The sequence below is a fragment of the Entelurus aequoreus genome, linkage group LG11 (genome assembly GCF_033978785.1).
Source record: "Entelurus aequoreus isolate RoL-2023_Sb linkage group LG11, RoL_Eaeq_v1.1, whole genome shotgun sequence".
NCBI classification, from domain to species: domain Eukaryota; kingdom Metazoa; phylum Chordata; class Actinopteri; order Syngnathiformes; family Syngnathidae; genus Entelurus; species Entelurus aequoreus.
The window spans coordinates 75,071,548-75,090,517 of NC_084741.1; the positions used below are offsets into that span (position 1 = coordinate 75,071,548).

At 39.3% G+C, this 18,970-nt stretch overlaps 1 protein-coding gene across 1 annotated transcript in view; it reads right to left on the reverse strand.

Moving 5' to 3' along the window:
- LOC133660472 (RNA-binding motif, single-stranded-interacting protein 3-like) overlaps positions 1-18,970 on the reverse strand; it is a 230,354-nt gene that overhangs the window by 69,705 nt on the left and 141,679 nt on the right. The window contains exon 5 of the mRNA XM_062063997.1: positions 3,870-3,913. Coding sequence (XP_061919981.1) covers positions 3,870-3,913 — 44 coding nt within the window. The remainder of the gene's footprint in view (positions 1-3,869; positions 3,914-18,970) is intronic.

The following is an 18,970-nucleotide window of genomic DNA, read 5'->3' on the forward strand; positions in this document are numbered from 1 at the left end:
GTAGTCATTTGTTCAACTTCTGTAGTTATACCAGTGGCGGGCCGTGCATTTCCCACCTAGGCCTTCAGTGATCTCCGACTTAAATGATTACTTCTCAAAATACCGTAATTGATGTCACCACATGATCATTGCTGGAGAAATACTATACAAGAACACATTTACACCCTCCTGCATACTTGCCAACCCTCCCGGATTTTCCGGGAGAGTCCCGAAATTCAGCGCCTCTCCCGAAAACCTCCCGGGACAAATTTTCTCCCAAAAATCTCCCGATTTTCAGGCGGAGCTGGAGGCCATGCCCCCTCCAGCTCCATGCGGACCTGAGTGAGGACAGCCTATATAAACAGCGTGCCTGCCCAATCACGTTATAAAACGTGAAAAAAAGACAATATAACATACATCCATAAACGTGGATGCATGTGAAAAAGTGCAATATATTTATCTGTACAGTAACCTATTTATTTATTTATACATGCACTTTATTGCTTTTTTTATCCTGCACTACCATGAGCTTATGTAACGCAATTTTGTTCTTATCTGTACTGTACAGTTCAAATTTGAATGACAATAAAAAGGAAGTCTAAGTCTAAGTCTATAACATCTAGTCCCCCCCCTCTCTCGGTGAGCTGTGGAGTCCCACAAGGCAGTATATTGGGACCTTTAATGTTCCTAATATACATAAACGACTTGTCATCGGCATACGACTGTGAATTGTTTTTGTTTGCGGATGACTCTGCCCTGCTGGTATCCGACAAGGACAAGTCACAGGTGGAGAAAATCCTCAGTGCTGAGCTCTGTAGAACTTGCACCTGGCTCGCTGACAACAAGCTATCCATACACTTGTGTAAAACGGAATCCATCCTGTTTGGGTCCCACATCAACCTTAAGAAAGTCAATGACTTCACTATAAAAGTGGGTGACATTGTTATCACCAGAAAAGATGAGGTCACCTACCTAGGTTCCATTCTAGAGGCTAACCTTTCCTGTGATAAAATGGCAACCAAGGTAATCAGAAAGGTTAACCAACGAACGCGATTTCTCTACAGAATCTCCTCTCTGGTCAACAAAAGCACCATGAGGATTCTGGCGGGAACTCTCGTTCAACCCTTTTTCGATTACGCATGCACCTCCTGGTACCCTAGCACCTCCAAAACCCTCAAATCTAAACTCCAAACATCCCAGAACAAGCTAGTCAGGTTACTTCTAGACCTCCACCCCAGATCCCACCTCACTCCTACCCACTTCTCCAAAGTGGGCTGGCTCAAGGTGGAGGACAGAGTTAAACAACTTGCACTGAGCCTAGTCTATAAAATCCACTACACCTCCCTGATACTGAAGTACATGTCAAACTACTTCCTTAACGTAAATGACCGCCATAACCACAACACCAGGGGGAGCTCCACTAACCACGTTAAACCCAGATTCCGAACTAACAAAGGTCTTAACTCATTCTCTTTCTATGCCACATCAATGTGGAATGCGCTCCCAACAGGTATAAAAGAAAGGGCATCTCTATCCTCCTTCAAAACCGCAATAAATGTTCACCTCCAGGCAGCTACAACCCTAAACTAACACCCTCCCCGGTTTGCTAATAATCAAATGTAAACAATCAAGTGCAGATACTTTTTCTTATGCCTTCTGATCTCTCTCTCTCTGTCTCTCTCTCTCTGTCTCTCTCTCTCTCTCTCTCTCTCTCTCTCTCTCTCTCTCTCTCTCTCTCTCTCTCTCTATGTCCACTACTTGCTGTCCATATCCTCCACCCCCCCACACCCCTGATTGTAAATAATGTAAATAATTCAATGTGATTATCTTGTGTGATGACTGTATTATGATGATAGTATATATCTGATAGAATATATCTGTATCATGAATCAATTTAAGTGGATCCCGACTTAAACAAGTTGAAAAACTTATTCGGGTGTTACCATTTAGTGGTCAATTGTATGGAATATGTACTTCACTGTGCAACCTACTAATAAAAGTCTCAATCAATCAATCAATACGACTGGATGGCTTTCAGCAGTACAGGACCTCCCCGTGAACTCTGAAGCGTCGTGTGCTATCTGCACCACAAGGCGGCGCCAATGGGCATACCAGGTGACGTCAGACTGTTGCGCTAACTTGTTATTGATCGTTTAAATATGCTAAATTTACATTTAACAGCATATATATCTGTATGTAAATAGCATGAAAGCATAAAGGATGACATTCGAAGTTTTGATTTTAATTAAACTAATAATTAATTTAATAATGCATGATTTAAAAAAAAACAACGTTACACAGTGAAATTAGTGTTATTTCTACTTTTAAAAATAGTGACAGAGAATAGAACGAGGATGGACAATTCAACCCTTAACTCACTCCTTTCCTGCAAAATAAATTTCACTGATGCTGCCCACACCTATGCTCCTTCAAAGGCTGTGCTTCTGGCTGCAAAGCATTGTACTTTCAAATACAACAATGAGTAGATGAGTGTTATGTGTGTGTATATGTGTAAATAAATGAACACTGAAATTGAAGTATTTCTTTTATTTATATATATATATATATATATATATATATAATAAAATATATATATATATATATATATATATATATATATATATATATATATATATATATATATATATATATATATATATATATATATATATATATATATATGTATATATATATATATATATATATATAGCTAGAATTCACTGAAAGTCAAGTATTTCATGTATATATATATATACACTGTATATATATATGAAATACTTGACTTGGTGAATTCTAGCTGTAAATATACTCCTCCCCTCTTAAGCACGCCCCCGCCCTTAACCACGCACCCGCCCCCTCTGGTTATGTTAGGCCAGCAGAGAAGGCCTTGCTGGCCCTGACGGCACACCACTGAGTTATACTAGTAGTGTTCCTCAAGCTTCTATTTTAGGTCCTCTTGTTTTCATTATTTGGGCTATTCAACTGGTGGCCCGCAAGTTCTGTTAAAAAAACCTGAGAGATTTTGCAGAAGATTGTTAAAAACACTAGAGTGCTATACCATAGAGATGGTCTTTGACTATCTTTTTTGTACAAGGTCCTTAAAAATATGAATAGAAACAAAAAAATGAATAGAACAAAATTAAATGTCCACTGTAAAATATGCTGGTGAAGGGAGATGTCCGGCCCCCCGTCGTTAGGTATCTGGTAATGTGCCCCCCCACCCAAAAAAAACCCCGAAACTTTTAGATGAATATCCCTGCAATAAAGAAATCAATCTATGCGCGCCCTTGCCCAAAATGGGCCACCCATGATCAAACCTCAGTGAGATTCAAAGGGTTAACACTGTACCTTTTTATTCTTATTTTACAGTTTTATTCATTTTTATAGTCTTCCAAAATGCTTTTTGTTTGACCTTGGACTTTTCCACTACAGCAGAGTACTACAATACTACAGTACCGACCAAAGGACACACATACTCATGCTTTTGAAGAGAAGGATTTAAGAGGTAGAAGATAAAAAAGATGGATGGATGGATTTTCTCGATTACGCATTTTCTTTCCTCTTTGCAGTTAGAGCTTACAATCAGTGTGAAGCAGCTTTGTAAAAAGGGCCAGATGGGGAAAATGTGCAGTGCACATGAGTGTCTTTATGATAATAGGAAAACAGTGTGCCTTAAGGGAGCCTGACGATGCTCGCACATTTGTGTTTCATACATTCGTATGCACGTGGAAGTGCGAGATGTGCTGACAAGAGGCTTATGTGCGATACGAGCATCTGGCCAGGTGTGCTATTGAAAAGCGCACAAGTTTCACAAAGCATCATTAGCAGGTACACGGGCAAAAAAGATGGCAACACATATGTAAATCTGAGGAGAAAATGTTCCACCTTACCCATTTTGCATCGAGGTGGGATCATATGCCAGCGCCATACCACTCTATGGAAAAAGAGAGAGACATTAAAGCTTGAAGGTTAAAATGCTCATTATGGTTGATGAATAATTTGTACAAAGATGTCTGCCACAGATGCTATCAGGACGGTGACCATGAATGTGGCTTCCAGTAATACGATACATTCTTGCCTCATACTTCTGATCTGCAGCTACAAAAAAGCCACTAGCGCTAACTGCACAGTAGCATGATACAGAATGATCCATTGAGAATTCTTGGTTAAAAAAAAAAATGGTCTGACAATTGCAATGTTACATAAAATACAGTAAATATTTACAATCTAAATATGTGGGGGAAAAACACTCTCACATGAAGGGTTGGGTACCGAGTTCAGTACTTTTATAGGTACCAACCGAATTCCATAGGTACTTCCGGGTATCGTAAAATGAAACAGTGTCATATTTCGATACCTTTGCTGCACGAGGGAACTCAGTCGGACTGCCTCTAGATAATATTACAATTGTCTATGCCAGTGATTCTCTAACTGTGGTACTGGTAACACTAGTGGTATGCGGGCTCGATGTAGTGGTACACCAAATAATCACTTAATTGAATATTGTAATGTGACTTGAGTCGTTATCACAGTGCTACTGTTCAAACTGTGTGTAATGTTACAGTGGGCAAAATAGTAAATACACCTGTCTTGTTTTTAATACCTAGGCCTACTACGCTACTGTATTTCAATGTTAAGTCATTATGGTGGCACTTGGAGAGCCAAGTGTTTTCTGTGGCGTTACTTGATGAAAAAAGTGTGAGAACCACTGGTCTATGCCAACAAAGCAAGAAGAATGCAGTAGTAAACAATGTTAATTTACATTGGATATGGTATAGATATGCTATCGATTAGCAATTTTACATGGCAATTTCAACACCTCCAAATATGGTAATTAAAACTACAACGAGGATGTGACGAACAAACGGCTTGTTTGTAATAAGTACGGTACTTACAGTATGAACGCTTTTTAGGACTCCACAAAAGAAAATACTTGCAAAGACTACTTCCTACCTAGGCAACACACTGTAGCCTAAACACTACTGCCATCTAATGTCTTGGAATTGCAACTGCATGCAAAGTCTATAATACTTGCAAATACGACTCAGAAGTGTAATTAGAAAACAAGATACAACAACTAGACAGCACAGTTACCAGAATAACTTCATTTTTAAATATTTAATAAAAAAATAGATTTAATTATAAAACCGTTATCAAACACATTTAACAGGCACAAAAGTACCGGAAATGTGCAGGTATCTATTCTCAAGTACCGGGAATTGGTACTGTATCAATTCAAATGTATCAGGACCTAAAATTGGGTTGCAGACTTGTTCTGTTTGAGTTGTGGGTAGCTGGTAAAAAAAATATAAATGTAATAAAAATGTGTAAAAAATATTTTTTAGGCATATTTGTTTTAAATATGTGAACTATTAGTTTTACTTCATTGATTTTTAAACATGAAGTTATCTTATTCCTCCTCATAGATTTCTTAAAATGGCCTTCTTACATTTTTGCATATACTGTATATGTATTTATGTTTAAAAATATGGCATAAATGTTTTAAAAGGCTGTTTTTATTTCAAAATTAAAATGTTCTTAGTTAGACTATAATAGTGGGTCACAGAATAAGTACAGTAGCAACATGACATACTGTATGACCATGGATGCAGATACAAACACAACTTCCTTGTCAGTGCTCAAAGCAAGAAAAAAACCAAAAGAAAATAAATGAATCCTCAAGAATAAAATGTCTGAACTCAGTTGGAATATGTTTCTCCAAAAAAAAAAAAAAAATCCTGACTGCACAGTTAACACATTCCTAGAGTATGATGTACTGCCTCACCCAAAAGACTTAGCTCGAACCAAAAGAAAATGCCTGCTGAGCCTAGGAAGAATCAGTTTTCAGCCTACATTCAGCCTAAAAGGACCCATTGAGCTAGGTATCAGAAAGGGAAACATCAGCATGCATGCTAGAATGCCAGTCAAGGGCGGCAGCATTGGAGAAGGCATCAGAGGACATGAGCTTGGCATAGAAACAAGGCCGCCCTTTCTTATGCGCAAATAATGATAGGGCGCTTCTTTTGACATTTTTACAGCAAACATATTCCAAGCCCTTTCCTGCTATGACATTGTTAAGAGTAATTCTCATTGCCCCCCTGGCGCACAGTGTTAGTGCTTGGCTGTTAAACAGACTGACATCAAAACCTAGCCAGTTATGTGCCAGGAACATTATTTAAATGTTCAATTTGTGATTTACTTTCCCATACATTTAAATTAGTACAAAACTTTTCAATTTCCGTTTTCATTCGAATCACTCAATACCAAAGAAAAATAATTGATATGACATTAAAATAAATTATGAATTAAAGGACCACCCTAGTCACACACATACAACATTAGCTATTTAACTCAGAAGACTATGAGCCCATATTTCTTATTTCTGTCTCAAAGTCAGATATTTTCTTCATGATATTTACATTTTCTAAATACAGAGAGATATTTACATTGTTTTGCTCAACTGGCAAGTTTGTTTCATAAATTGACATTTTGATTTCCATTATCACTGTTCTAAAACTAGTTGTTTATTTTTAAATCTCAGGTCCTTTTAAATTACAATTATGTTCTATTTTTACAAATCGGTTTTGAATGTTGTTTGGTAGACATTTTCTATGTCTTATAAACATATATGTATTTTTTATAATACTACTCTGCCAGTTCAGTGAATTTCAATACGTTTCAATGGGTTTAACTGTTTACATGTTGGGTGTGTGCATCAAGTTTGTATTTAAAATATTATTATTTTAAAATTCACATGAATAATAAACTGTGTAAAAATGTAACGGGGTGGACACTAAATACAATTCTGCTAAGCCATCAATCTGTCAATCCTTTCGGTGTCCGGGCCAGGTAAGGTTCCCCGTGTTGAGTCAAATTAAGCCAAATTAAGGCTCAACTCAAATTCACATGAATAATAAACTGTGTAAAAATGTAACGGGGTGGACACTAAATACAATTCTGCTTCGGCCCTGCACAGAAACAACATATGACCACCATATTACAGCTGTTAAGTATGTGTTTAAGTGCATTATAATGTGCTTATTTAAGATGAGACTAAAGAGATGCTCATGTTTAACATGCAATCTCCACACCTTTTGCATCTCAGTACCGTGAACTATGCGGTTGTCTGTAACACCAACAGGTGCAGGTGTTTTAAGCGTAAATTAGATGGTAATTATAACAACTAAATCTTCACAGGAGTTTCAGTTGCATTAACATTCTTTTCTCCGTTCGATACAGTATTGTCATTATTATGTGTTGTTAGGGGTGTGAAACTCAATTGCTCAGGGGCCTGAAATTCAGTAGTCGCGGACTGAACATTATTATTTGAACTTTTCTGAATTAAAAATATCTGCGTTTGTGTTTATTCGTTCTTGCTTGGTAAGCACCAGAAAAACAGAGGGAGAGATACTGCGGGAGAAAGCTGCTTTGTGTGCACACTGAGACAGCTGTGGAGATTATTTAGGCTCGTTTCAATGAAGTAGTTCTTAGTCAATTACTTCCTCGTCATCCGTTTAACACCTGAGTAAAAGCTATATTATTTTATATGCAGTCAAAAAGAGCAGAGTTTGGGAGATTTGTAACTTTAGTCAGGATGTACAAGGGACATTTCCGGGAGTCTTTCGCAGAAAATCCGTAAGATTTGGGAGGTTTGAACATGCGTCTGAAGAGCAAGTGTTTCCTATCATGCATTGTTGTGATTACAATTATCATTTTTGACTGTATATTAGGGGTGGGCAATTAATTTTTACCGGGGGCCGCAAGAGCAACCCGAGCACTGCTGGAGGGCCACACCAACAATATTTCAATTCAATTTTGCTCAAATTATTTTTGATATACCATAAGATAAATAATAATAATAACAATATTTTCATTTAACCTAACTTGTCTTTATACAAAAGCAGATGGCTTTTGATGGTTTTATTTTTAACACTTTCTTACACAACACTTCCTGATGTATAATACAATGCAAACATTTCAATTTCTGTCACTTTATCCTGCATCCTCTTTGTTGTGAACGTAGCACGCCTGTAAGGTGATTGGCGAAGAAGGAGGAAGCGTTGCTGTTGTGGAAATGAGGAGTGAGGATAGACATGCGTGTGGAAAGAACGAGATAAGTTGAGCTGTGTTAGTATAGGTTGCTCAATAAAAGTTTAAAAAGAGCATCAGACTTGGTGTGCACTTCTTCCGGACGCTACAATTGGTGTCGGAAGTGGGATGAAATGCCTCCCAGTTCGCCTTGCCATCAAACCTGGGAGTCTTCATTGAGGGCGGAATTCTTCCATGCCAAGCAGCGTGCGCTGCACCTGTAGACGCTGCCTCTGTCCTTCCTCCCTTTCTCTCTCTCTCTCTTTGTGGCGATCTCCTCACGTCCTGGATTCACACAGACATCTGCAGTGCTGCCGGCAACTTAAGTCCCCACTCAATGTCCTTTCCCTCCCGTTCCATCTTGACAAAGTCACCAGGAAACAACGTGGCACGTACCTCCCGATGACGTAGCAGGCTGAGCACACAGGCAGCGACAATATGCGCAAATATTTACTTCTGACACCAATTGTAGCGTCCAAAAGAAGTGCACACCAAGTCTGACGCTCTTTTTAAACTTTAATTGAGCAACCTAGACTAACACAGCTCAACTTATCTGTTCCTTCCAAACACACGTCTATCCTCACTCCTTCCGCAACTCAAGAACACAACATCAACTTCAGCAGGTCGTTACACTGTATTCTTTAAACACAGCAACATGTGTAACACAAATTAAGCACACGGCTTTACCTTTACTTGGCAGTCCATGTCTTGTTGAAAACACGCCATTCATCATCAACTTTTCTCTTTTTAGCGTCTCGGGGGTAACCGGGCATCACTTGTCGCTGTGCGCCTTCACTCACAGGTTACACACGGACATACGCCCATTAATAACACTTTTTAAAATAAAAGCAGCACAGTTGTATTGCACGCACGACATAGATGTTTTTTTTACATTTATTTTGTAATTTGTGATTGCCACTGCGCGCATGAGCATACGTCCACACGGAAGTAATACAAATAACGCTTTTCAAAACAAAAGCAGCACCGTTGTATTGCACACTCGAGATAGATACTTTTTGAAATTTATTTTGTAATTTTTGATTGGCCTCACGCGGGCCGGACAGGGACGTACAAAGGGCCGGATGCGGCCCACGGGCCGCAGAATGCCCAGGTCTGCTGTATATTAATATGCATCTTTTATGGGTTATTTTATTTAGATAAGGTTTAATAGGTAAAGCCGTGTCGTTTTTAGTCATGTACAATAAATTAAAGTGTATTTCGGACTATGGCGCGCACCGGTGTGTAAGCCGCGGCCATTGAATTGTTTTTGTTTTTTTATGTAAAGCCTATTAGCCGGACCAAATTATAAGGTGTACATTTATACGTTGTGAAATAAGTTGTTTACACAAAAAGATTTTGGAAATATTTACATACCTTAATTGTTTTCAGACGATGCCTGTAACACCACAGTGAAACCGCCGATCAAACAAAACAGAAAAGTCCCTGTAATGGACCCCTTAAAGGCCTACTGAAACCCACTACTACTGACCACGCAGTCTGATAGATTATATATCAATGATGAAATCTTAACATTGCAACACATGCCAATAAGGCCGGGTTAACTTATAAAGTGCAATTTTAAATTTCCCGGGGAACTTCCGGTTGAAAACGTCTATGTATGATGACGTTTGCGCGTGACGTCAATGGTTGAAACGTAAGTTTCATTGTATAACATTGTATCACAATACAAACAGCTCTGTTTTCATCGCAAAATTCCACAGTATTCTGGACATCTGTGTTGGTGAATCGTTTGCAATTTGTTTAATGAACAATGGAGACTGCAAAGAAGAAAGCTGTTGGTGGGATCGGTGTATATATGCTGGCTGCAGCAACACAACCAGGAGGACTTTGAGTTGGATAGCAGACGCGCTATCCGACGCTAGCCGCCGACCGCGTCGATGATCGGGTGAAGTCCTTCGTCGCGCCGTCGATCGCTGGAACGCAGGTGAGCACGGGTGTTGATGAGCAGATGAGGGCTGGCGTAGGTGGAGCGCTAATGTTTTTATCATAGCTCTGACGAGGTCCCGTAGCTAAGTTAGCTTCAATGGCGTCGTTAGCAACAGCATTGCTAGGCTTCGACAGGCGGCACAGCATTAACAATGTAGTTACATGTCCAGTGTTTGGTTCGGTGTCTCCTGATAGTAGTATTGTTGATCTTCTGTCTATCCTTCCAGTCAGGGGCTTATTTCTTTTGTTTCTATCTGCATTTAAGCATGATGCTATCACGTTAGCTCCGTAGCTAAAGTGCTTCACCGATGTATTGTCGTGGAGATAAAAGTCACTGTGAATGTCCATTTCGCATTCTCGACTCTCATTTTCAAGAGGATATAGTATCTGAGGTGGTTTAAAATACAAATCCGTGATCCACAATAGAAAATAGGAGAAAGTGTGGAATCCAATGAGCCCTTTTACCTAAGTTACGGTCAGAGCGAAAAAAAGATACGTCCTGCACTGCACTCTAGTCCTTCACTGTCACGTTCCTCATCCACGAACCTTTCATCCTCGCTCAAATTAATGGGGTAATCGTCGCTTTCTCGGTCCGAATCGCTCTCGCTGCTGGTGTAAACAATGGGGAAATGTGAGGAGCCCTTCAACCTGCAACGTCACGCTACTTCCGGTACAGGCAAGGCTTTTTTTATCAGCGACCAAAAGTTGCGAACTTTATCGTCGATGTTCTCTACCAGTGGAGGCTCCTCCATAGAGGTGGAGGAGGCCTTGCCTCCCCAATAATTTGAGAGAAGAGAGAGATTTAAAAAAAACAATAAATATATTTATTTTATTTATTTATTTTAACAAAAAACATATTTTTTATTTTTTATATTCATATTATTTTAGTTTTGTTCATAAATCTAAATGTTCCCATGGCTAAAACCCAATATTGCAATTGTAAAGCAACAGGCCAGATTTCCCTATCAGTTTGTATTAAGGGAGGCCAGGCCTCCCCTAGGAAATTAGCTTCTCATAGAAGTCAATGTAATGCATGCTTTTTCATGCCAATATGTGATTGGCCAGATCACTGAAAATGGGTGGGCAACGGAGGCCTGGCCTCACCATGCATTGTGTCCAGGGCTGAAAGATTGACATTTTGTTCGTCCAATCACATGCTACTGGTTCATTTGGAATCAATCCTTTCCTTTCCTAATCAACACAGAAGCCATTTTGAGAATTCGCCAGCCACTTCAGTCAAACAAACACTCGCCATAGTGGCTACGAGTGTCCTATCAACTTGTGCTTTTCAGGAAATTTAGAGAACACCCCTGGCTATCATCCGTGAAGTTTATAGCTCATATAGCCAAATACTTTTGCTTAAAACGACCTCGGAAATCGGCGAGATTCTGGCGCAATTTGAGATCTGAAGCCAGCACCAACCTGTGGAGTGGAGTCCAGGAGAGAGCATGCCGCCCCTCAGCTAAACCAGATGTGAGTTGAACTAATTAGATGTCTCTACCAGTGTTACACCACTAGTTCTCAGTAGTAATAACACTCCATTTTGTCTGTGTTTCTCAGCAGATAAAGCCAACTGGAACCATATTTTTACATATTTTATATTAAATATATTGAATAAAACTACATATGATAAAGAAAGTGTTATCTTATCTTTTTTATATGCTAAACTTGATTAAATTGGTGATTACATGTTGAAGCTGTAGAAGAATGAAAAATGTAAGCTAAACAAAATTGTTTTTAACTACATAATTAAAATTCCTGCCTTTTACACATGTTCACTTGGCGTTTATATAACATCCAAATGTCATTTCTCAGCTTAATTATCAGGCAGGCTCATAGACTTACAGCAATGTAATTTCTTCAGGAAGGCACAAGGCTAAGCTCTGCACAATGAATTGCATCAGCAAGAACTTTCTGACTGTAGCTTACACTCCAAATAGTATGCCTTTGGCCAGCACAAAGACAGATATGAGAACAGGGAACATTCCATCGCGAGTGAAGTGAGCAAGCGGAAAAAAATGGCCTCCTCAATTCTGGAAGTCACCAGCCTCCACTGTTCTCTACTAAATTCTTTCAGCAAAAATATGGCAATAACGCAAAATGATCAAGTAGAATGCATCTGCTATCCCCGTTTAAATAAAAAAAAAATCATTTCAGTAGGCCTTTAACTGTGAAGGCTAGCTTGCTAAACAGACTCAATAACTCCACTGTGACATTTTGGTGAATTTACTGAGGAATTTGTGAAACGGAAACAATACAAAAAGAATGCCATTGTAAGTTTATAATACTAACACAGACACTTGTTAACGTGTCAGCATTTTAGCTAAGGCTAACGACGCAAGCTTGATTACATTACGACAGCACACACAAATATGCATGAAAACACTTCTCTTAAAAAATGTGACGGTTTAGTAAGTATGACTAGTTTTAGTTATATTGTAAAACGTGCAAATGTTACTTGGAGTGATACATGGGTTATACTTGTATAGCGTTTTTTTACCTTATGGTACTCACAGTGCTTTCACACTATTTCAACATACACTTTGCGTAATCTATGTAAGGCGCTAACCATAACCCATCGGGAGCAAGGGTGAAGTGTCTTGCCCAAGGACACAACGGAGATGACGAGGATTGGGAAAGCTGAAATCGAGCCTGGAACCCTCAAGTTGCTGGCATGGCCGCTGTACCTTCTGCACCACACCGCCCTCCCTTGATGAACGAAGAAACAAAAGGAGTACAAACGCTATGGACGACTAGTAGATGGAATGGCACTTATACTTCCGGCTCAAGGTATGAAATAGAAGGAAATGCTGGAGACTTTAAACACGCAGCACCTGCAGTGAGTGAAAGATGGCGCCATAGCACAAACAATAACCAGTGTTGGGACTGAGTAACGCGTTACTGTAACACCGTTAGTTTCAGCGGTAACTAGTAATCTAACGCGTCATTTTTTATATTCAGTAACTCAGTTACCGTTACTACATGATGCGTTACTGCGTTATTTTACGTTATTTTTTATGTAGTATCGGCTAGATACTGAAGATCTGAGTGTGTTTTATTGCAGCGCTCCGGTGGAAAAGAAGAGGCGCTTTGTGTGGGTGGGGGTGGGGGGGGGCTCTCATACCGTAGTCGAGGGGCGCAGGGGAGACGTATATGTACTAACAACCTTCACTTTACCCGGAAGAGGGTCTTTACAGCTGAGGGTGAATGACGAGCCCGGCGGTTTGTTGCAACTTTGTGACTTTATTGGACGCAGCCATCCACCAAGCTAGAGAACCTGCACGCACTCACTGTCGCCGCTCCCTCACTTCTCTCGCCCACTCACTCACTGACGTCACTCACCCACATGCTGTCATATTTTAAAGGGCCACACACACACACATACGCTACTCTCATAACAACTAACATGACATCATGGTGAAGGCAGAAGTCGAGTGTCTTAACATTCTCACTACTTTTCTTTTGTCGAGCACAAAGAAAATAACATTTTAGTTAAATGTAAGTTGTGTCTTGGATCAAAGATCCTATCTACTTAAAGTTAAAGTTAAAGTGCCATTATGTTGCAGCTATTTAAAATAGTGTTGTCAATTTGTTCTGGCCTGAAATAAATTGGCCCTTTGAAACATATATTTGTCTTTGTGTGTTGTATGTAGAGCACATTGTTTGTGTGTTGTATGTAGACCACATTGTTTGTGTATTGTATGTAGACCACATTTTTTGTGTGTTGTATGTAGACCACATTGTTTGTGTGTTGTATGTAGACCACATTGTTTGTGTGTTGTATGTAGACTACATTGCTTAGCAGAGTTCAGTGATGCAAATGCATGTCAAGTTGATCAACACATTGTATTATTCTCCAGTGCAATAACAGTACTGAAATGAAGGCTAAAAGGGCATTAATGGGAGCCTTAAAAAAAAAAGGGGGAAAAAAAAGAAGTAACTAAATAGTTACTTTTCACAGTAACGCATTACTTTTTGGTGTAAGTAACTGAGTTAGTAACTGAGTTACTTTTGAAATAAAGTAACTAGTAATTGTAACTAGTTACTGGTTTTCAGTAACTAACCCAACACTGACAATAACACAGTCTCTGTGTCGATGTTAATACTATGTACGTTTTTTGTATACAAAACATAATGGCCGTTAGCGAAGACACATCCATAGATTAACCGCACCTTTGTATAAACAGCAGGGTTCAAATCTTGGGAAAATATTTGCGGATTATAGTCCAGAAAATTTGGTATTGCTACTTTTGTTGGTAATCTGACTCTATTATAGTAAGAATGGTTAGTACAAAGCATCTATCAATATCACTGTGGGCCCCATTGTTAATTGTGTTTATGGAACTATATTTTCTGTGGATTACAAGGCGTAGTAATATGAGTGACGTCATCAAGATGCGCGATGAGTCGGGTGTCGTTTTTGGCTATGTTCAGTTGGAGGTCTCAGTGTCAAGTGTTATGCTGAAGCTGAATAATAAAGCTGATAAAATCCTAGCTACGTTTGGATACTTTACATAGCACCACACATTGTAGTAAATAAGGTGTATATTTCTGTATAAAGGTGTAGATCTGGAGTTTGACACCTGTGTTCTACCTCTTAATGCTGAGGTTTAAGAAACATCTTCAGCCACTTGCCTACGGCTCAGCAATGTATCAGACACACGTTTTGTAATGGCTCAAGAGCAGCTCTACAAGTCCTTCGCATTTGTCCTACATTTCACAAAAGGCCTGCCTCTCCAAAATGAATCCAGTTCCGTGACCTGATGCTGAACTCTGCTGCATTTGTTTGGTTATCTCTGCACAATACAGACCGAAGAAGCAATACGAAGCTTGGCGTTTGCAAAGAAATCATGCAAATGTAGTTATTTGCCAAATCTGTTCAATCATTTCTTATAAAAATAGGACAGGCAGCAGAGCAATACAGTGGTTAGCGCTGTCACCTAAGTATTTTCTGCATGTGTATTCATAGATCCATTAAATATCTATGTCAGTCTTGTGTTGGGTTGAAACACTCACATTAGGGATGTCGATATGGCCTAAAATCTATATCTCGATATATATATCGCAGTCTCTTGCGATAACGATATATATCAAAATATATTATTTGGTATTTAATGAGACTATAATTATTGTAAGAGGGGTTACAAGGGCTCCTAATTTGGCTGCTGATTTATGCAGTAACATATTGCATAATTTCTGGTTGTATTATTTTCCTCAAAACTATTATTAATCTACTTGCTAATTTATTGTTAATAGCTGCAATCTACATTTCTGTTAAAATGTAAAAGCACTTATTCTTTTGTTGTTTGCATACTTTACATCAGTTTTGGGCAATACTACAAATGTGGGTATTGATCCAATGCCAAGTAGTAACATGGGGAGTATTGGTCATACCAATGCTGATACTTCAACTTTTCAAGATCATTGAATGATTCAATTATTTATCAAAATCATACAAATAATATTAATTAGACAAAAACACAGGATGCCGAAATTTCGTTCTTATCTGTACTGTAAAGTTCAAATTTGAATGACAATAAAAAGGAAGTCTAAGTCTAAGTCTAAGTAACAATATCATTTAACTATTTTTGGCTGCTTCAAAAATCAATTCCTCCTCTGTCCAAGGACTTATTTCCTAAGTTAGTAAACAATAAAAAAAGCGACCATGGATTTTGTAATAATACAATAATCGAGCTAATTATTGAAGTATCGACCAAATACAGGTATTATACTTGCTATTGTTACTGTCCATGTCTGTTTCGAGCCACCCACTTTTGCTAACATTCAAGAGGTCTGCCTTAGCGGTTAGTGGTTAGCATGGCTTATTGTATCCTCCTACAATATGTAGTGTAGCATGTGTAGCTATTCCTCGTCCTCCAGTAATACTTGGAAGAAACCTAGTTTATTTGCCACCATGAAATCGAGGACTAGTGTGGCTTAAAAGTAGCTTTGCACTGATGTTAGCTGCTAGTTCGTTAGCGAAAATGCTACAGTGCATTGAGGACACATGTGTTTGCTTGTCGTTGTCAAATATGCAGAACACAAGTAAAATATGTCACCAACATGCATTATCACGATATACTTTATCGAAGTTGTTGCGTTTTTTTTCTTTATTACTTACATTGAACAAAGAGACAACAGTCTACCAAGTCAAATTCCTTGTGTGTTAAACATACCCCACCAATAAAGCGGATTCTGATAACGATAATATTAAAAGCTTTATCATCGGCCAAATGTGTATCATTTACATTGCTTATATCGCGCTACCCTTTAATACCGTACCATACTATACCAACTTTATTTATAAAGCCTTAACGCACATGAAACCAACAGATGAGTTCGTCTAGCCGTGAAAGACCTCACTCTGAAACATCTAAAGATGTGCTGCTCTTCATCAACACAACACCTGTGTGCATTTTGAACATTTTCGGTTCTGTATGATCCCCTGTTGGGAGGCGTCACTATGTACCAAAAAAAACTGCAAATGAAAAATGCAACCTGTGCCTATGAACGTCATGTCCACACAACACATTATTGTTTTGGTGTCCTCGTGCCACAGGACTGTATTGCTGTCTCTGCATCGTGTGGGTGGTGACATTCTTCGCTTCCCTTTGTTGGGGAAATAAGGGCTTTGGGTTTAACAATCTTCAACACTTTGCAACAATCCATTTTATGCAATACTGAATGAAGTTTCATTTCTTGTGCAGACGTCACGGTGGAAACGGGAAACAAAGGGGAAAAAAACAATTTGGCAATCAAGTCTTTCAGAGATAATCTGTTTTATTGTGTTTATTTTAATACCTTTATAAATGACAGCTTTCATACTGGCAGCAGCATCTCTAATTCACCCCCAAACTATATATTGAAATGAAATCCAATAATTACAAAACAAAGGGCCTGTCAAAGCTTTTCACATTCAAACTGCATTTAAATAATAATGAAATATAAAGTTTTCTCGCCGAGCACAGTGAACCATGACTCGTTTAAGGATGGGTACCAAATTCCGTACGTTTTAAGCAGCAACTGAATTATGTTGATACTACCAGTTATCGATTCACATAAAATTAAACGGTGCCATATTTCGATAAGGTTGTTGAATTTGATGTCAAGTCTTGTTGCAGACAATCACTACAGCAACACTCAATGCGGACTCAGTCGGACTGCCTCTAAGTAATGTTATACATTTCAATGCCAACAGAACAAGTATGCCTGTTAGAAAACGCTCAAGTGTAAAGTCAGGCTCCACTTTTAAAAATGTGCTATTTCAATGCTAATTTACATTTGATGTGCCATAACCATACTACTGATTAGAATTAGCGATTTTACATGGCCATTTCATCCATCCATCCATCCATTTTCTTCCACTATCCAAGGTCTAAGCAGAGAAGCCCAGACTTCCATCTCCCCAGCCACTTCGTCCAGCTCTTCCCGAGGGATCCCGAGGCGTTCCCAGGCCAGCCGGGAGACATAGTCTTCCCAACGTGTCCTGGGTCTTCCCCGTGGCCTCCTACCGGTCGGACGTGCCCTAAACACCTCCCTAGGGAGGCGTTCGGGTGGCATCCTGACCAGATGCCCGAACCATCTCATCTGGCTTCTCTCGATGTGGAGGAGCAGCGGCTTTACTCTGAGCTCCTCCCGGATGACAGAGCTTCTCACCCTGTCTCTAAGGGAGAGCCCCACCACCCTGCGGAGGAAACTAATTTCGGCCACTTGTACCCTTGATCTTGTCCTTTCGGTCATAACAAAGCTCATGACCATAGGTGAGGATGGGAACGTAGATCGACGGGTAAATTGAGAGCTTTGCCTTCCGGCTCAGCTCCTTCTTCACCACAACGGATCGATACAGCGTCCGCATTACTAAAGACGCCGCACCGATCCGCCTGTCGATCTCACGATCCACTCTTCCCTCACTCGTCAACAAGACTCCGAGGTACATTAACTCCTCCACTTGGGGCAAGATCTCTTCCCCACCTTGGAGATGGCCATTTCAACACCTCCAAATGTAGTCATGAAAACTACAACGACGATGCACGTTCGAATCAAACAGCTGGTGTGTAATAAGTATAACACTCACAGTATAGACACTTTTTAGGGCACAACAAAAGACTAGATTCAGCTTAATGGCAAAGACTACTCACCCTAGTCTATACCAGTGTTGGACAGTAGCTTGTTACAAGTAGCGAAGCTACATAGCTTAACTACATTTGCCAGTATCTTGGCAGTAACTTTGCTACTTTTTAAAAGAGAAGCATTTTCTGTAGCTTAGCTATTTTTAGACCCATGTAGCGAGTTGCTCAGCTACAAAGTACAAGCTACAAAAGAAGAGCGAGGGAGAAGAGAAAGAGAAAAGAAATATAGAAATGGACTAGTGCAACTCCACAGGCAGGGGACAAAAATATACGGGAAAAATCAATGATGATTGGTTTACGTGTAAGAAAATCCATGATGATTGGTTGGTTTACTATGATGAGTCACGATTGGTTAAGATTAAGGCAAAAAATGACGGACAGGCCAATTAGAGGCAAGATAGGGCAGTTCATAGAACCAGGAAAATAAATCACAGCAGACACGCACATCCCAAATGACGACAATGGAGTCGGAGAACAGAAGAGGGAATATTCAAGCGGGCAATTAGTAAAAAAAAAATAAAAAAATCCTAGTGGAAGATTGCAGAGGGATTATCTTTCTTTGATTTTTCTTTTAGCGATGTAGACAACGCCCTGGAACCCACAATGAGTCTAATTGGCCTCATTTGGACAAATGTGTGCGTTTGGATAAAACAATGCCCAAAACATTCATTTTAATTTGTTTACCTTGTAAGCCCAAATCAAAACTGCTCTCGACATGGGAGACGTGGAACACACATTTAAGAACACACATTAAGGTGAGTTGAGTTCAAAGTTTTACTGCACATAATAACTATTAACTATTCCCAAACAACACACAAGTCATTGTT